This window comes from Nelusetta ayraudi, unplaced genomic scaffold, assembly GCF_046127955.1.
Source record: "Nelusetta ayraudi isolate G7.1 ecotype Tasmania unplaced genomic scaffold, CSIRO-AGI_Nayr_v1 ptg000135l, whole genome shotgun sequence".
NCBI classification, from domain to species: Eukaryota; Metazoa; Chordata; class Actinopteri; order Tetraodontiformes; family Monacanthidae; genus Nelusetta; species Nelusetta ayraudi.
Window position 1 is genome coordinate 10809188 of NW_027466185.1, and position 20077 is coordinate 10829264.

At 44.7% G+C, this 20077-nt stretch overlaps 2 protein-coding genes across 3 annotated transcripts in view; both read right to left on the minus strand.

The window, feature by feature from the left end:
• Nucleotides 1–1250: 1250 nt before the first annotated feature.
• tfap2e (transcription factor AP-2 epsilon) lies at nt 1251–13435 on the minus strand. Its single transcript, XM_076011785.1, has 7 exons — nt 13178–13435; nt 11272–11715; nt 9308–9362; nt 5793–6024; nt 4247–4365; nt 3173–3311; nt 1251–2399 (listed from the first exon to the last, which is right to left on the minus strand). Exons 1-7 carry the CDS (start codon nt 13202–13204, stop codon nt 2138–2140), a joined length of 1278 nt encoding a protein of 425 aa, XP_075867900.1. The 5' UTR covers nt 13205–13435; the 3' UTR covers nt 1251–2137.
• Nucleotides 13436–14991: 1556 nt separating this feature from the next.
• ncdn (neurochondrin) overlaps nt 14992–20077 on the minus strand; it is a 327405-nt gene continuing 322319 nt past the window's right edge. Inside the window, exons 1-8 of one of the 2 annotated variants that reach the window (XM_076011781.1) lie at nt 19627–19782; nt 19271–19439; nt 17984–19052; nt 17615–17784; nt 17231–17472; nt 16938–17153; nt 16308–16450; nt 14992–15655 (exon numbers count right to left, since the gene is read on the minus strand). In XM_076011781.1, the coding sequence (XP_075867896.1) occupies nt 15237–15655; nt 16308–16450; nt 16938–17153; nt 17231–17472; nt 17615–17784; nt 17984–19052; nt 19271–19432 (2421 nt within the window). In that variant the 5' untranslated portion in view covers nt 19433–19439; nt 19627–19782 and the 3' untranslated portion in view covers nt 14992–15236. Of the gene's footprint in view, nt 15656–16307; nt 16451–16937; nt 17154–17230; nt 17473–17614; nt 17785–17983; nt 19053–19270; nt 19440–19626; nt 19783–20077 lie in introns of those variants that run through there. The other variant, XM_076011783.1, reaches the window with a different exon arrangement.

A 20077-nucleotide genomic window follows, 5' to 3' on the forward strand; every position in this document is an offset into this window, starting at 1 on the left:
TGACACAGCAGGGTAATGAGATGGGAGGAGAGAAACGGGACATACGGCAGGTAGAAGTGAAGCGAGTGATGTCTGAGCCGGGCGACGCCGTTGTGCACGCGCCGTCCCTGGAAAGCAGTAATTGTGTCGAGCATCTCGTCCCGGTTAAATAAAGCGAATGTCTGAGCGGGATGAGAGAGAGGGAGAGGTGAGAGAGGTGGCCGCTGGGAGAAGACGGAGAACAGATGGGCCGGGGGGTTGTTGGGCCCGCTGGGTCACACCGCTGGTTCTGCTTCTGTTTTTTTTTCTTTCCCACGTACGCTCTTCAGGGCTGCTGCGGTTGTGGCTGATTTAATTCACAGCACCCATGGGACAGCAACAACAACAGCCCAAAAATTGATAATGAATTAGTGTAGTATGTGTGCGGCTATTAGTTCTAACTCATCCCCCTTAAGATCAGTTAGTTTCAACCAAAAAGGCTGATTGAAAAGTCACGGAGCGTCAGCTGGACGTGATGCTGTTTAAGATGAGTCCTCTCATCAGTTTGAACACGAACGTGGAATCTAAACACAATCAGGTCTGATCCCAGATCAGTGCAGAAGGTTAAAGGGCGGGAAAAATGAATATATATTTTTAAATGCAATATATGACATGCAAAACACTTAACTAGAAGGCCGATGTTCAGCTTGTCAAGAAGGACTGAAGATAATCTCGGGTTAATGAACTTTGTATTTCCACGTCAGAATGTAAGCTGGACTTGTATTTTTTGTTTTACTGGTTTTGAGTTGTGTCACAGACAGATGAGAGAGCTTTAATATGATGCAAAATGTTTTGCTTTTCTTAACCTCTGGCTGCACCTGCCGGTGAACTCTGCGTCTAAAAATTCTGTTGCTCTGTGAATGTTATTGTAAATTCTTTGGCAGAGAGATAGTATGAGCAAATTGCAGAGCTCACTTTTGACTTCAGGACTCTAAAAGACATTTTATGAGCATTTAAAGGATTAATCACAAAAAAAATAAAATACATTTCTGTCGAAAAAGATCGTTGAGTGTCTTCACTATTACCTTCCAGTTGGAGTCACCTCAGACTCTGCCTACAGGTATCAATAAAATGAAATGCCATTATCAAGACCACACCAGAAGTAGAGGCGTTTGGTAAAGGAATATAAAAGTCACCTTTAAATTTAAAAGGAAGTTGAGCCAGGAAAATTTAAAGTACCTGCCATCGCTTAGCCGACTTTGCTTCTGCATCAGGTCAAAACAAAAGTACGGCCATGGACTCAATGCATTGGTTCTTAATTGTTTAATAATATATTACATTTATGCCGTAATACAATAATAATAATGATAATAATAATAATAATAACAACAGTAATAACATTAATAATAAACATACACAGAAAGTACAAAATGATTTGTGCCATTTCCTTAAGTTACCAACACGTAGTACATCAGAAAAAAAAGAAAACAATTCTCCTTTAGCTGCCTTTGACCCTTCCTCTTCCCCATCCTCTGCCAGAGAACTCGGGGAACTCAGTTTCCCATGACCACCCATTAAGAAGATCTGCATCTGGAAATCATCTCGTCCAATCAGAGTCCAGTTAAAAAGTCCCACGAAGGTCCGAAGGAGCAAAAGAGCGGGTTGTTGTCTCGGATATGGCTTACGACACTTCCCCAGATGAGCTCAATCCAAATGCGTGTCTGTGTGTGAATGTGTGTCAGCGTGTGCATGTGTGTGTGTGTGTGTGTGTGTGTAAGAGAAACACATACAAAGGTGATATAAATAAAGATAAAAACAAAGAGACGGGATGTCAATCAAAGCGCGCAGCCATCGTGTGGAAACTCGTTGTTTTTTTCCCGCAGTCGCCATCAGGTCACACAAACCTGCAACTGAGAACGGAGGTCCATGCGTCGTTTCAAGTGAGGTGGTCGCACGCGCGTGCACACACGTTACAGTACAGATATCATTGTGGGCCCCGCTCACTTGGTGGCGGGTCAGGTGGGGCCGCGGGGCATTCTGGGAGGTAAGAAGTCTCACTTTTCAATGATCCTGAGGGCAAAAAGATGAAGACGCAGAGGGGCATCAGTCCATCGCTCTCCCGCTCTCCTCCCTCCCGCCATCCCGTCGACCAATCAGGCCGCTCCCCCCTCTGCCGCCTTCACTTGCGGTGCTTCATCTCCTTGTCGTGGTGGCTCTTCCCGCCGCCCTCGCTCTTGTCCAGCATTTTGATCGCCTCCATCAGGTAGCTCTGGAAGGCGGACAGCGCAGCGCAGATGGCGGGGGTCCCGAAGCCGTGGGTGAGGAGGCTGAAGTGGGTGAGGCTTCCCTGGACGCCCGGCTCCAGGCAGAGGGTGGGCCGGCTACCTCCCAGTGGAGAGCGGTCCTGGGACATGAGATCCACAAACTCCTTGCAGATCTCCCTGAAAGGGAAGTGGACGTTTTAGGTTGGGGAACTTTTAGGTACCACCCATTTTGTGGTACAAATTTCATTTTAAATCCTTAAACCACTTTAAACCACGAGAAGCAGAACAATGGAGGTGCCTTGAGACATGAGCTCCATTATTATCACTTTTTTTAAAAAAGTTTTATTTATGTATTTTCATGATAAAGGATCATGAATAAAATATAGCTATTTTGATGTATAATTTTACGCAATTTCATCTTGATTCATTCATCAGATTGATTATCGTAAAAGAAGCCGGCTTGTGTGCAATATTTTATACTGTAGAAAGGAAACAACAGGCGTCTTGGCCCGCTTAGTTCATGACCTGTATTGCGAATATGCATACTTTTTGTGTTTTGTGGGCAGCGTAAGTATTTGAAAAATAAAAAGTGAGTCCGTTTACTGTCAAATTTGGAAGTCACCACCCAAAAAACCTAAGCCGAACAATTCCGAAGTGCAGCAGCGGCTAATGCTAGCTTGAATACAACGCACACTGACGCTGCACCTGCCCATAAGTTTGTGTTCCAGCTGGCTTTTTTTTTATGCTATTTGAGCTATTCTTCTTTTATTTGAGCCAATAAACTATACTGTATAACATAACGTTTCAATCACAGAGTAGAGTGTGGCCAGTATGACGTTTAATAAAACATTTTAAACCCACTTTTTTCACTTTCTCCCCCGTAACCAGACCCGGAAGTTGACGCGCTAAATCGTCACACCATGATCTCTGGGCATTGTGGGGAAACTCACTTTGTGGCGAGCAGCATGCTGCGCCGTGTGGGCAGCTGGTCCGGCTCGCTCTGCCGGCACAGATATTCGGCTGTGGCCCTGGCTGGGAACTCCGTCTCACACACGTAGCCAAAGTCTCGCGCCAGATGGACGGCCTCACCTGGAGAAAGAGAAGGAGGAGGAAGACGGAGTCACATGACTGGCAACAATATGGACTTGTCTGTCAAAGGTCAGTGCCCCAGCAGAGGTTTCCACAAGTCATCCTCAAGAGAACCTTTGAGGTAGATTTTTGAGTGTCGATGACATCATGAACCAACACATAATAATAATAATAAATGACATTTGGGTTTCTGGATGGCCCAAACCATTAAAAAAATATAAAGGTGCACAATTGAATTTAGGGCCAAAAAAGCATGGATAGAGGTTAGAACTGGGGTGGGCAAACGACGGCCCCTGGGCCCCATATGTGGCCCGTTAAACTTTAAAATCTGGCCCGCGGAAATTGAAGAAATTAATTAATAGTAAGTAAATCATAAAAAGCTGTATTTTATCAATTTATTCTTAAGAGCCATTTCAATAAAGAGCTGAATACCATAGGGCTTCAAAGACACCTATTTTGTTCATTTCCAATTGACGTTAAAGCACATGTTTTCACCATCTCCAATGATATACTAATACACTCAATAGATCTGCTGCTGCTCCGACCCCTCTTTCACATTTTAGAACCTACTGTGGCCCACCAGTCAAAAAGTTTGCCCACCCCTGGTCCTGCGCAAGGACTTTTGGTTGGGCTGTTCAAAAGGGTTGGAGATGAATGGCGGTCCTCGCAAATATTGCAATACTAGGTGTGTGTGTGTGTGTGTGTGTGTGTGTGTGTGTGTGTGTGTGTGTGTGTGTCTGTGGACGAACATGCCATGCAGCCACCCATGTTACGTGTTTATTCACGTCTGCTCATGCAAGGTTATTTCTATGAGAACGTGTTTCTCTGTCTGTCAGCATGTATGCAGGTCACAGTGTGTGTGTGTGTGTGTGTGTGTGTGTGTGTGTGTGTGTGTGTGTGTGTGTGTGTGTGTGTGTGTGTGTGTGTACTCGTACCCTCCACTAGAGATGTGAGGAGAGTGACGTTGGCTGCCTTGCGTCGCCCAGCGGGCAGGTTGAGGCCAATCTTCTCCAGACGCTCTCTCAGACAGCGGCCACCATTCTTGGACTTTGCCCTGGAGGCGGACAAGGAGACAGAGAGCAGTTTAAAGGAGCTGCTCCTTCTCTGTGCAAGTGTGTGTGTGCATTTGTGACTGTGAAGCTGAAATCTTCCTACAGTATGTTCCCTGTCAACACCACTAGTATCTTTGTGTTTTTTCAGCATTCTTCCTGCCTTTTAGCCTCGTAGAGGTTTGACTGAAACTCCTTGCGTTTCATTTTGCCTTTGTGTTTGCATGTCTGCATTCAAAACCATTTTAATCCAGAAAGAAAGAAATCCATTAGTTTTGGATAGCATGTTTAAAAAATGTCAGCTGATGTCAGCTAGCTGATTATGTTTTATAATTTCAGTTTATTTATTAATTGATATATATATATGTATATATATATACATATATATATATATACATATATATTTGTATGTATGTATATACAAATATATATATAAATAAAATTATTACACTGACAAAAAACCTTAGGGAAAACAACATTTTCTTTGCAGTAACTGGATTGTCTCTCCAAACAGGGAAAGAACCTGAAGTTTATTGCGCTTTCAATTCCCCCCGCCTTTTTTTCCAAGATATTTCTTGCCCTCAGCCCAAGTCATGAAGCTGTTCTCTCGCCCCGGGGCCTGTGGTTCATTAAACCACATTGCTTCTCTTGTGATTTAGTCCCATGACCCATTTTGGGTCCTCTGCTGTGGCCTAAAGATAAAGTCAAAGCTGTCTTATTCTGAAAAGCGTGTCATTTCGCTGTAAAACAATAAAAGGAGGGAACATTCCTTCTCTTTCGTAACATAAAAAAACCCCACCTCAGCAGAGAATGAAATCCAACTTTTTAACCATGAAGTCATGTGATGGTCGAACTAGTCGTGTCCACTGGTGCTTTCAGTATTTTCACTTTTACCCCTGTTTCTTTTCTTTTTTTTGTAAAAATGCTCCTTTTTTAATCACCTCACTTTAGACGCTAGGCGCCAAACTCTGGCCTGTGAGCCAAATTTCGCCGGCAGCGTCATTATATTTGGCCTACAAAACAAGACTGAATCATTACTGGAGCTGGCCAGCCTGTATAATTCAGCATATGTACCGCTAATACTACAAATCCCAATTTGATTTTTATTTAAGTTTTATTGATTTTGTAGAGTTGTTTTTTTTATTTGAAATTCGATTTTGTATGTGTGCAATATGAAGTTATTTATTACTATTAAGCTGTGCTTGTTCCATATTCATGTTGAAGCAAAACTCATTTGGGTCCATATAAAAAGGTTTACTGTTCTATCTGGAGGAAGGTTTTTTTCAATAAATATCAATGTTGGCCTACGACTTATTTTTAAATGTTGGCCTACGACTTATTTTTCAATGTTGGCCCCACTGTAAATTTGAATTTGACACCCCTGCTTCAGACTATTTTTCCAAGTCCAACCCTTGACCTTTTCTCCTCTCACCTGCGGAGGACTCCGCCCAGCAGGGAGGCGTTGAGGCACTCGGGCGGCGAGAGGCGCCGCTGCACCTCGCCGACCGTCACCTTGTACTTGGAGGTGGAGCTGAGCAGCGAGAGGCGACCGGGCACCGAACAGAAGACCTCCGCCGGGTTGGACACCATGCCCATGCCCAGGCCCTCCTTGCCCATGGCCAACACCGAGAGGGACGAGCCGTTGAGTTTGGACGGGATGGGGACTGCGGGAAAGAGACAGAAGTTGGGAGAAGACAGGTGAGAGTCTGGAACGGAGACGGTCTGTGGCTGGGTGGATGTGCAGGTGGAGAGAAAGACAATAAATATACACAAGAGTCTAGATGAAAACATATGTCTTGTGTGAATGACAAGCGCGCCCCTCGTCTGGGGCTTAATCTATTCAGCGTCACGCCCCTCCCCTGCTTGTTGACTCTGTTGTTCAAAGTGCAGGTGGTTCCCTCTTTTGCTGCGCATTCTCAAGTAGCTTTGGGGTTTCGCACCTCCAGCACCTCCAGCACCTCCCTTCGCACCCACTTCTCCGCACTGGCCTAAACTTTAGAGACTCCTAAGAGTAGTTTTCATTTTCTTTGTCTTTTTTTTCTGCTTCCATCTGGTTGCCTTCAGCACATGACGGAAGTTGAAGGAAGACATTTGAATAATTTTTTTCCAAACGTTTAAAAGCTGATTTTTCTATTTGTGTCATTTCTGTGAGCTTGAGCTCCAAAAGTCTGGGTCTTTATCTGTCAATTAAAATAAATTCTAATTAGAAATTATAAGTAAAACCGCGACTTGGAAGCTGATTGAAAAATCTTTAAAAATGTTATCTTTGATTGAATAAAAAGGTCAAATTCATACCTAAAAGGAGGGATTTGTCGGCCTCCACCTTTTTAGATCAATCATAAACCCTAATAGGCTGATTAGTGATGATGATGATGATGAAGATGAACAGTGCCATTAGGTTTGGCTGCACGTCTGCAGGAACAGCTGAGGTTTCTCACCAAAGAACAATGAGTCATGTTGCCGCCGAAGCTGACATCTGTTTGGCTTTTCTTCCTCGCCTATCGTTACGTCATCTTTTCACGAGGCTAATGAGGGGAAATTAGCTCTCCTCAGACTGAGCGCAGCGCTACCTGAGCTGAAGGAGTATTAATGAGCTACCTGCAGACATTCATCCATGTCCACCCTCTAAAAGGAATGACATGAAGGGACGTGTCGTTGCCCCGTTTCCTAACAAAACTTATATAATCTGTGGTGCTTTGACCTTTCACCATTAAAAATAATCAAATCGGGGGAATTCGGAGGTTACAGTTAAATAGCCTGTTATGTAATGAAACATTAGTCCTAACCAGGGGTGAGCAAACATTTTGACTGGTGGGCCAAAATGGGTTCTAATATTTGACAGAGGTGCTGGAGCAGCAGCAGATGGAGTGTTTTGGTGACTCACCTCATAGGAGGAAAAAATATATCACGGGAGAAAACATATCATGTGTTTAATGTCTATTGAAAATGAAGAAAATATCGGTCTTTGAAGCCCCACAGTATTTAGCTCTTTATTGAAATAACTCCTAGAACAATGAAAAAACTGACGGAATACAGCTATTTCATGACTTACTTACTATTAATATCATTTCTTCAAAATTGGCTGGCCAGAATAAAAAGCTTATCGGGCTGCATATTGCCCCCAGGCTGTAGTTTGCCTATGCCTGGTCTAAATTCTGTTAGACTTGACACACAACTTGCACCAGACAGATCATTTTCCCAGTTTTTTTTTAACTCTTCACTATAAAATAAAAAGTTCAGAGGAGTGGAGAAGAAGTCGCGTGGAGCAAAATGAGCAAGACATGGCCATATTTATCACGACCACTCCGTGTGTCTCGTGGAGAGAAAGTAGAAGAAGAAGAGAGAGAAGTGAAGATCCTCTCCCTCCAACGCCACCAGCCAGCGAGGCCTCAGAGGTTCCTCCCCATCCTTCTCCTCCGTCATCCGTCTGCCCATCGCCTGCCGCTGTGTCCATCCTCCTCCAGTCTCTCTCTTCGGCCTCCCACTCTTTATCTTACCCCCTCCCTTGTCACTCCCCCCCCCCCCCCCCACCGCTGTACGCCGCCTCGTCTCTCACTCTGTTTTTTTTTTGTTTGTCTTTTTGTGTGTTTTTCCTTATTCATGAGGGCTCCGACGCCGGCGTGCTGCTATCTGCCGTTAAGTGCTGCTTCTCTCCGCAGTAATGGATCGATTTGGTGCATCTGGCAAACAAGTGGAATCACTTGTCACCCAGTCGTCGTCGCCCTGGCGGCTGCTCGGTTAGCGGGGAGGCGACGGCGCCGGAGCTGTTTGGATTCAAACAGCGTGGGCTCGCTGCTTGTGGGGAGCTGATTTAGAGGATTACAGCCTTGTTTGTGTGATGTCGGACGAGTGACATGTTGGAATCGCTGAGTGCCGAGGGAGGAACGTTCTCCTTGTGTGGGGGTTTTGATTAGCAGCGTTCGCTGAATGAGAAAACATCCTTTATTTGTCATTTTTCAACATTCTCCAAGGAAATCCTTTTGGCGCTTTCGCCAAATGTGACGCGTCAGTTGAAAAAAATTATATATATAAAAAAAGAACTATGTCTTATTTTTAATTATGAAATCAATCAATCACCCAATTTTCGCGAGATCCTTTTTAAATTCAAGTCTCCCTGCTGCTGTGATAAGCCAGCTGGACTCAGTTCTCGTGCACGTTCACAGCAAAGCGTAGATTTTTCTGCACACCGCACACAGACACAGATCATGTCTCACCATGTCTTTTTTTTCTAAATAAGCAAGGTGAGCTTTTAACACAAACCCGCTCCAACAGCAACAAATCCAACTTGAAATGTCTAATCGGGCCCCTGTGTCTGTAATATTAGAGTGATGGTACTCGGCAAATTTCCCCACAACTCCTCTTTTATCATGTTCCCCTCCCTTCTCTTTCTTTGCCCCACTTCTCTTCTTTTCCTCTAATCTCCCCCTCTCACTCTCTCTCTCCCTCACACACACACACACACACACACACACACACACACACACACACACACACACACACACACTCTCTCTTCCCTTCTCTCATATGACCATGAACAGTTCATTAAGAATGTGTGCCTTTGGGGTGAAGTCTGCAGCTGAGTATTAGAGGACTTCTTGACTTCAAATGAAATAGCAAAACAGAATTATTTATAGTGTGTGTGTGTGTGTGTGTGTGTGTGTGTGTGTGTGTGTGTGTGTGTGTGTGTGTGTGTGTGTGTGTGTGTGTGTGTGTGAGGGATATAGGGGGAGAGAGAGAGAGGGAGAAAGAGAGAGAGAGAGAGAGAGAGAGATAGAGAGAGACTGGTGTTCAAGCGCCCCAAAACACAAACCCCCTTCAGCATGTATAGCACAATTATATAGGTGCACCACACTTAGACACAAATGCACACACACTCAATCTTTCTCTTCTGCCTCTCCTCCTCTCTCTCTCTCTCTCCTCACACACGCAGGTCTTCCGACCTCTTACCTTTTTTAATGACAGAGTGGTCGAGGATGCCCAAGGCTGATCCTTCCTCCATTCCCTGCATCAGGCAGACAGACAGACAGTCATTTATCTACCACTCTCACAACCCAACACACACTCACTAATTGTACACACACAGATTGTCTCTCTGCTGCTCTGAGGCCAAAGCAAGATAGAAGACGAGCGTCAGGTTTGTCCTGCGCATTTTAAAACAAACCCCATCGGAGGAAGATCACACACTGTAGTTTTTTCTATTATAATTTTCTCATAAGAGTTGAAAAAAATTGGACGATGAAATAAAGAAAGTTGTAACGGGTGATTCTGAGGTAGTTTCTGCATACCACTAATTTAAGGGTGTTAAATTATTTTGAGGAAATTGTTTATTTTTAGTACAAATAATTACATTCAGTTCAGATTTTTTTTTTTAAGAAAAATGCTTGTGAATATTTTCTTACATCATTTTGTTTTTCCGAATAAACATACTGAAATTATAAAAAAAAAACTTGTCACATTTTCCAAGTTCAAGAGGAAAGAAAAGAAAACAATTAATTGTGTTTTTCATTCGTGAAATGAAGCACACGATCAAGCAAGTCGCGAAATTGTATGAAATTCATTTGATTTTAAAAACGAATCTGGGAAAATGTGATGCTCTCTGCAATTGACTTGATCTTTTAAGAGTGAATTTGTCTTGCAGGCCGATCGCGGATGTTTCCCCCTTTGTGCTGGATGTTTTAAAAGGCTTCAAACGCGGAGGATATAATCCATTAATCAAATAAAAGGCCCTTGTCAAGTGGGAGCGTTTAACAGCAACACACCCGGGTTGACTCCTCGCCTGGCGCTCCTCTGCAACGTTTCTTCTCTATTAATGACCGTGCAGATCAATTGGTCTCGGTGTTTTATTTTATTTTTTCACCCCCTCTCGCCCCCTCGTCTTCTCCCCCCTCCTGCGTGTCTCTGCGAGGAGGCAACAAACAGCGTCTGCAGCTGCACCTGCTGCAGGGAAGCTGACTGCTCAATAAACCAAAGAAACTATTCATCTCGGAGAAAAAGAAACAAAAAAACATAAAAGGGGAGCGAGAGGGCCGCGCGCAGTGGGCACGGGCACTTTGTCTACGCGTGCGAGCGCTGTACGTTGTGTGAAAGCGCGTTCAAGTGCTGAGACGAGCCACAGAAAGACTCTCGGACGACAACAAAACGCATTCGTAAAAAAAAAAATATATATATAAATAAATAAAAACAAATATCAGAATTCGCAACGATTATTTTTATACGCAACTCTACGTAAAAGTCATAACCGAGAGGCTTTTGTGTGTGTCTGCGAGTCTCAACTATTGATGGGCCTCCGTACTGAACAAACGGGCTACTCTTTCAAACGGCACGTCAGGAGGAAAATCAATCAGCAGAAAATTGAACAGCAAACACAACAGGAGGGAGTTAAATTAAATACATTACGTTTTAAAAATATTTTAGATGAAAATTACTGGAAATTATCTACTTATTTCCCCCTTTAAGAAATTGATATTTTATAAATCTCATTCCATTAGTTGCATCTTTTTTTGTGAATTCGGTAATGTGTTATATTAACGTAGTCAAATAAATGCATTGTATAAAATGAGTAAAGAAATATTATTCCTAAAAAGATATTTAATTAGATGTTTTGTTTTTTTTATCTTAATATTTTAACATAAACGTGTTGGTTGTAAAATAATGATTTGTCTTGAGGCCTTTCCCCAACATCCATCAATCAGCATATAAAATATTTTTGGATTTTATATTTTGGTTTTATTTATGATATCGGGCTAAGAATAACAAATGCAGTATATAAAAAATACAAATAACAGCATTTATTTAAAAACAAACAAACAAAAAAAAAACGTTTTCTGCTGCTGGTGCAAAGGTGATATACACAGGTCACTGCGCAACAAAAAAAAGTGCTACAACCGCAATAAACAAATGAATGTAATCACCTGCAGGTCCTCCAGGCCGTGGTGTCCCAGGTGCATCCCGAGGGGGCCGTCCCCGAGCGCGGCGGCGCCTTCTCCGAGACCGTGCAGCAGCCGAGGGACAGCCGGATACTCCCGCCGGGGATCGAGGCTCAGAGCCCGGTGCGACTGTGACAGGAGGCCCCCCTCCTCGGAGCGCGACCTCTGTGAGTGCCATGCCGCCTGCTGGTGCTGATGGATGGAGTTGATGGAGGGGTAGGGGTCCGACAGGTGGGAATAGGCCGAGTCCTGGCTTTGGGAGTATGGCAGGGACGACTGCGGGTAGGGAGGGGGGAAGTACGGAGGCTGGAAGTCCGAGGCCGGAGTGTGGCAGAGCGGGGGAGCCGAGGAATAGGCGGCCTGGTTCAGGGAGGACAGCTGGGAGAGGCGCCCGCTCGGCGAAGAGCCGCTTAGTCCGTCAGCGCGGTCCTGCAGAGAGTGAGCGACACACTGGCTCAAACACTTTGTCCAACTGCTCCCAACAACAACCGCCGTCACAGTTTCATCGGAACTCCTGCAGATTTCAAAAGTTGTTTTTGTCTCCGAGTAAACAAACAAACAAAAAAAAATAAGGGGGGTGGGAGGCGGACCGTTCAAGCACCGTGCGTAAAAGCGCAAACTTAATAAGGGAAACTATTTTAACCTTAATACCAGTTAAATATCATGATGTAAATATGCCACATGTAAATGTTTATTCGCATATGTGCCCCATGTTGTGTGATACAGTTGGAAGGAGCGCCGCCGCTTGAAGTGATGCGCGCTGGCAGGAGGCGCCCATGGCACCGCTGCTTAACAGTGTCAAAAAGGTCACCAAGGAGCTGCACAAAGGACGGCCAGTGCAACACTTGTGTGGTGCGTGCGTGCGTGTCCGTGCGTGCACGAGCGCGCGCGCATGAGTGGTGGGGGTTTGGTGTGGAGAGGGGGTAACGTCTTCAAAAGGGTCACCGTGACTCTTAAATTAGACCGATCCTGCAGTGTCCAATACTCGGGAAAAATACCATTTAATATTTACATTGGGGGGCCTGAAGTAAAAACATCTGCCTGCTCGCAGCAGCACCAGTGCGTGTGCGTGAACGGCGTATTCCACTAGCCTAGATTCGTGCCGGCTCGCATCCTGGTGAAATTGGATTTTGTTTGGTCAAAGCTGGGTCAGCCGGATCAATGATGCAACCGCCGCCGTTGTTGTTGCTGCTGCTGCTGCTCCTGCTGACATGTTGGCCCATTATCGGCACTCTGCCCGCATCACAGCACACATTTATACAACAGTGCGGTCCTCATTTTTTTTTTTTTAATCTTTTTTTTTTTTTTTTTTTTTTTTCATTTTTGGTGGGACAAAGTTTTTTGTTTGTTTGTTTTTTTTACTCTCAAAATGTAAAAAATGAAAAAAAGAAAAGAAAAGCTGAAGCTTCCTGGGCCCCGGCGTGTGTGTGAGTGTCCGCAGTGGGTTCGGAACCCTTCACTGTCAGACGGTCACACTCGCTGTGACACGGCGCGGACAAAGGGGCACCACGACACTTAAGTGTGTGTCAGGGAGGCTCAGCACGAAGTATGGCAATAAAGATGCAAGTGGGTTTGGGGGAGAAAAAAACTCGACACGTTTACCAAAAGTGCATTTAACTGTCAACCAAACGAAAAAATTAATAAGTTGAACACATCTAAACGAATGGCTACTAAAGAAATGCACACACTCATTATTCGTATTTATGATTTTACTGTCTTTAAACTCTCTGAAATAGGTTGTTTTTCAAGGCATTTGCATTTTTTACGCATTTTCTTAAGTCTGATTCTACGCGTAATTTAACTCTTTTTTTTTTCAAGAATATTTCCATTTGAAATACATCTGCCTTCTAAAAAAAAACGGAAAACATTTTTTTTTCTTCCTCGAACTCACCATAGCCGAATAGGTGTGGATTAACATCTGGAACACTCTGAGTTCCCTCCCCAAAATGCAAAACTCAGCCTGGCGCGCTGGCTCTCCGGTGGATGCAGGATGTCACAAAAAAAACCCGCTTCGAGATGTAATCCAGACTTTTTTCTTTCAGCGCTCCATGGAATTCAAAAAGCGCTATTGACTCGCCCTGATCTCTCTGACGTGACACTGCGCACGGACTAGCTGATGTCAGAAAAAAATGAACACACACAAATAAACGCGCGCGCACGCAACTCAGTCCTCCGGTCTCTCCATGAGCGCACTACTTATAGGGCTTGCGCTCAGCCGGCAGAAAGAAGGGGAGGGGTCGAGAGGGTCCACTTCTCTTAAAGAGATATATTCATTCGAGTGGCGGCCGTCTTTTGTCCCCCTCATCCCCCGACACAAGTTGAACGTCTTCCCTTTATTTGAAGGGTTTTGATCTAAAATGGCACGGGGTGGTTTTCCTGGGTTTTTACGCACGGAGTAACACCATCAGATGATAAAAACTGTTTGGACGCTTTTACGCGCAAAAATCCATCAACCGCGCATTTACCCATGGAACTTTTACAGGCAAAAATGTATCTAATTAAATACTATTTTCCTTTCTGGAAAAAAAAAAAATCTCAATTGACGCAATTTCGCCCTTTACACGTCACTCAAACTCCCACGAATGCGCAGGAGTTTTCCCCTATAAAAGACAGATAAAATATTGCTATTCTTTTATGCCACAACGATAAAAAAAAATAAATAAATAAATGCATTTAAAGAAATTTCGCCAAAAGAAAAAAACAAAAATATTTTCCTTTTTGTCAGTTTTGTTTTTTTTTTTTTTTTTACCTGCACGTCATTCTTGGTTCGGGATTTCCACAGCATGGTGTCGGCGGAGGCTGGATGTGAACGTGACGCGCTGGATGGAGAGGAGTCGGGGCTGAAGGTGTGGAAAGGAGTGAATTAGTTGGAGAGACGATGCGTGAGTTTGTACGGATGGGTGCCGAGGCAATGAGGGAGGGAGGGGAGGGGCGGGAGGTGACACGAGTCGAGGATGCGGTGGCTGAAAAGTTTGGTCACGGTGCGTGAAGAGGAGAAATAGGAGGAGGAAGCACGAGGAGGAGGGGGGAGGGGGGCTGTCCCGGTCGTGGACGGCTTTTGGACTTCTGATTCCACTCATATATATATATATATATATATATATATATACATATATATATATATACATATATATATATATACACACACATATACATACATATACATATATATATATGAATAAAAGGAAATAGTGAAAACTGAGAAAATATTTATTCCATCCATAAACATACAAGTATCATTTCCACCATCCGATTTTCAATTCTCGTAGTACAATGGAGCACGTTTAGAAAGGAAGACCCCCCCCACACCTCTGAAGTTAACTGCTAAGTTTTACTTTTAGGTCCTTTATCTCTGCATTTGAAGACGGAACATACGTCTAAAACGTGGTTGAATCCTTACAAGCCTTTGGACGCCATCTGGTGGACTTTTAAAGAAGCGGACGGTCCCGGAGCGCCAACTGCAGCAGGACGCAACCATCTACAGTCCGGTATGAAGAATTCCCCTCTTCAGCCCAAAAGAAAAATTAAAGGTGGAGCAAGGAAAAGGTGAACTCTTCTCAGCAGAATCAATGATTCTTTTTTTAATTTTTTTTTTTTAAAGAACAACCACGAGTTAAGTGATTTTTTTTTGTGCATAATATTGATCAATTTTAAACAAGAAATACATGAAAGCAGAAGACATTTTTTAAATAAAAATAACTTTATTGAAAACAACGTATTTAATAATTGACAAGTACCAAATTGGTTTTGTCAACACAGTTCCATCACAAGAATGTGTTTGCAGTCAGTCTTCCTTCGAAATGAGCCTATCAGGGTCTGAATGGGGTCTCTTCGCCTTCTTGTCATGCAACGGTTTCAGACGACTGACGAAACATTAGGAATGTCTCTATTAGTCTCCTCATTTTGAAACTTCCCTGGTTAAAAATATCCCATCAAAGAGCGCTTTGGTTTCACTTGGTTCCCACGTATTTCATCAGGGCCCCCATACATCTTAATGCTCCTTCGTCACTCTTCATCATGTCTCTAATTTCCCCTCTGCACTCTGGGCACTGCTCCGCGATGGCACACAGGGCTTCCTCTAGCGCTGCCTGGGTCTCCGGGTCAGGTAGTGCGCTGCACTGGACGAGCTTGCTGAGGATGTTTTTGAGCCAGCCTTCCTCTCTGATCAGGATGGTGATCCACGGCTGGGCTCGGACGCAGCCTCCCAGGGCCTGCAGGCTGAGCCTCCACAGCTCGGCGGCCTCGTCCCACCTCTCCCCCCAGGTGCGGCTCACCACCATTGGACCGGGGGCGGAGCTGGAGTCCAGGGCGCCACGGAGGAAGCGGAGAGCCGTGGAGAAGAACCTCCTTTGACTGGCTTCCACTGAGCCTGAAGGGCAAAAAAAAAAAAAAAAAAAAACTATTACTGCATCACTAAAGCTACACATGAGACAATTTTACCTATTAAAAAGCATAATTTGCCTTTAACATAACTGAGTTTTTCCATTTTTCTTTTGAAGAGACAGGACACAATCAGTAGAAGTGTTTCCATTAACCATAGAATTGAGCAAAAGCTAAATATTGCAATAAAAAAAAAACTGTTAATGGAAACTTCGAAAAACTGTTTTTCCAGACGTATCGATAGAGGTATATCGCAAAAGTGTCATGGAAACACTTTTCACATTTACAGGAGTCACGTGGCCAGTTCATTTCAAGTGAAAATGGCGCGTTATTTTTGGACAGAGGAGGAGACAGAATATTTTTTACAACTAATGAGAAAAATAAAACCATTCTTGACAGCAAACAAACACAAAAACACAGGCAAATGTAATTCTCGTAAAATCTCGTCCTGCAAGATTTTATAGGCTTATACGCTTCTCACCATTCAATGGAAACACCTGCAAATTGCAATTTTAGAAATATCGCTTTTTTTTGCGAAAAAAAACTGTAATGGAAATGCAGCTTGTTTTGACAATCGCTCCAACAAAGACAAAAAAGTGACACTAAGTTGTTCATCAATTAAAACAAAACACATTTTTTACCTGGAGGAGCAGTTTTGAGTCTCTTGATCATTAGTCCCAATGTGCAGTAATGTGCTGCCAGCACCAGGAAACAGGGTTTGTGCACCAGCACAGGGAGTGCGTCACTCAAAATGGACTCCAGGGCTCTGAAACATCGGTCTTTCCTACACAACATAGCAGCAACGTTACAGGCAGTAAAACCAGAATAATCTGTGACTAAATCATAGCGTCTGCATTCAAAAATACTAGGGCTGGGCGATTTTGGTCAAAAATAAAATCCAGATTTTTTTTCTCTTAAAACTCGATTTTCGATTACGATTTTACGGGACAAGTGTGTGTTGTATGTGACTTAGGAAAAATAATTTACCAGGGAGTGGTGAGGGCAGCAAACAGAATCACTTCCTGGTTTTAACACCTGCTGTGGCTAGTGCAGATGCGAGTAAACGCAGGTAGCCAGTTAACAGCTTCTCGAGGGGGGAGGAGGACTACGGTACCCAAGAGGCGCCAACCCGGAAGTATGAAAGAGGAAAATTGATTTTCTGATTTTCCTCCAACATCCAACAAAAAAAAAAAAATCTGATTTCAATTTAAAATCGATTAATCGCACAGCCCTAAAAAATACTAAGTATTTCTGTGCGAACGTGTGCGTACCTGACTCGCTCAGGCTCTGTGACTGTGAAGTTGAGAAGTGCACAACAGGCAGTCTCCATGCTGGCAGCGGTCACCAGTGCTACCTTACTGCTCCCCTTGAGGGAATCCCAGCTCTGCGACAGGAAGTCCACCAGCAGCGCCGGGGTTTCCAGAGTGAGCAGCACTTTCCTCGGCTCATCGTCAGCTGACAGGTGGGACAGAGCGGGCAGGAGGTACCTGAAGAATGAAAAACAAGTGCAAAAATAAGCATTTTTTTTCCTTTTTAAAAAGGTCATGGTTATGACGGTCTTCACCTCAGAGCTTCTCTGCCAGACCACTCTCCAATTCCCTCTGTGAGCGACAGCTCCGTCATCCACTCGGCGAGCTTCTGCTCTGGGCCGTCGCCCTGCAGCATGTGGCTGCGCGCGTATCCAACCAGGAAGGGCAACAGCTGAGTCACTTCCTCCTTCAGGCAGGAAGTCTCCTCAGCCAGCCACGAGCACAGGGATCGGAATGTGGCAAAGATAAAGGGGTCGCCATAGCGACTGGGGTCCACCTGCGGGGGCAGGAAGGAGACGAGGAGGGATGAAGAAAAGTGCTCATGGGTAGCAAACAAAGGTAGTCAAGACCTGGCAGTCTGCACTTATTGTGGCACAACAACAGAAAGTCAGACATGAAGACAATCCTCCTCCTCTCACCTGCTGTAGGTGGTATATTTGGGCAGAGAAGGCCTCCGCCAGCACCCCGAGGACCTGCCTGGTCTGCTGTACGCTGAGAGAAGCGACAGAGTGCTGAGGAGACGCGGTGCTGTGTGACTCTGCTGCACTGCACGCCTGCTCAAGGGCAGCCTCCATGATGCGGTAGCAGGCTGGGAATGAGAGGGTGAGGTTTGATCACATTCAATGAAACTTTGCTTGTTTGGCCACATGGGCAAGGAGTCATTTCACCATGTTTTCATAACTTGATTTGACGTAAAAGAGTTTTGCAGACACTTTTTTTTCACGCTTGACGTTTTGAGGGAAAGTCACTTGTTCATATTAGGGCGATAATCACAATCAGCATCCTACCTGTGACTCTGTGCTCAAGCTCGGGGCTCAGTTCGTTACCAGGCGGCTCCTCCAAAGCCATTCTGACTTCGACACAAGCCCGGTTCACCAACAAGCAGCAGATCTTCGGCGGCCCCACGAGCTCCCATCCGCACAAGTCCAGCAGACAAGCGCTGAGGACCAAGACCGACCCGATCTGTGCCGGCGTCATCCTAGCCTGCAGCATGGTTCTCAGTACTGCCCATACGGGGCCCACAGCTTCCTTTACCTCCGCACTGTCCGTCGCTCCTTCAGGTGGGAGGAACTTCACCAGCTGGGCGCACATGTCCAGTCTGTTCTGGTACGTGGCTTGGCAGAAGTCTTTGCAGAGTTTGACAAACAGAGACATGAGTTCTGCGGAGTGTTTACTCCACGCCTTGTCCTTGGTTTTCTCCAACAGGACACAACCAAGTAATTCAAGTCCCTTGTCTTGGCTCAGAGTCTGGTTCTTTAACACTGCTTGGCAGAGAGCTGGCACAGCACCCCTGCTCAGCAACTGGTCAGGGCCTGTGGGTGATTCACACACAGCTCCAAGAATTTGATAGCAGTCAACTGCCATGGCATGGTCGAACTTGGATGAAGTGGGGCTTTCTTGAGATGCAGAGTCTTTACATTGTGTGCCGTCCTCTGCTGTTCCGTGAGGTCCTTCTGGCACGTGGGTCTCACCCTTTTCCAGCAGTTCAGCATTACTTTCTGCATTCTCATTCCCTGCAGACTGGTCTTCACAATCGAGGTCCAGAGCCGTCAATCCTTCTTGGTCCTGCGTTTGGAATGCTCCTTCTTGTCGGCTCACTGTACCATTTTTTACAATGCTCAGTAGGATGGGGACAGTAGCGAGGAGCTGGGGATTAGTAGCCATTTCTGGGTCTGTGCTCAGGGCCGCTAAAAGTGCCGTCCCCAGTGAGAGAAGCTCGTGCGTTGGCAAGCCTGTGCCTTTGTTCTCCCTGACTGCGGTTAGCAATAGGCGAGTGGGCAGGTTCAGGCCCACCGCCTCAAAGATGCGGTTTAGTGTGTCTTTGTCCAGCTGGTTTGCAGGGCACAAGCGCGTTATCTAAAGACAGAATGGGAAGACAGAGGAAAGGCCCAACCAAATGTAAAAATCATACCACTTACACAGGGTCAGAGAATAAAATACAGCCCATACATGATATGAAACCTCACATCCTTGCATGAGACTGGTAAATGAGTGATAAGACTGAACTATGTGCACATAAATATTCGGCATCAAGATGATGTGTGTGTCATGTGGCCTTGCAGAGAGACACTTACCAGAAAAAGAGCAGCCAGTGTGTGACTATCGTTTTTGGCATTTTTGAGTGCATGTAGACATCTCTCCAGACATTCTCTCTGGGCATCCGACAAATGGTGTCCCGTCGCCTCTTCCTCCTCTCCGGGAGAGTGTCCACCATCCTCGGGTGTAAATTCAGCCATTGCAATCCTACAAAAACGGTTGTTTACAGGACACGTATGTCGTTTTCAATTCGTTCACACTATTCGCTTCGGGTTGTTGAAATTAGATTGGGGTAGTTCAATCATCCAGTTCGTCATTTAAGTCGGTCAATGCCAGTTGATAAATGTTAAGAAGTACAAAATACAAAGCAGGCGTTTTTATAATAAAATCTTACTTTGGTGACAGTCTCCGCGCGCGTCTTGATGGCTCGTGTGCGGCTCCCCGGAAGCGAATGCTCGAAATAACGCCGCATGCGCCAATAAGAACGGTCCAACAATACCAGGGAACCAATCACAAGACAGGTAATTGGAACGCGGAGCCGCCATTTTGGTCAGTCACTACCGTAACATAAGCGTTGAGCACCGAAGTGATTTTTTTTTTTTTTTTTTTTTTAGTATATAGGTCAGGTAAGATTTTCTTCTTAGTATTTTTCCTGTATGTATTTATTACATATTCGCTGTCTATATTAGTTTACAACAGCTCACTCCATAGACGGTTTTGTTTTAGATAATTGAGCGTTCGGTCGTCTATCACAACGGGTCAGCAGGTGGCGCATTGCGGAAGTTACCGAATTGACTTTTAACAGTCCTTAGTTAATATTAAAACGCAACAAGGCAAATTCATCA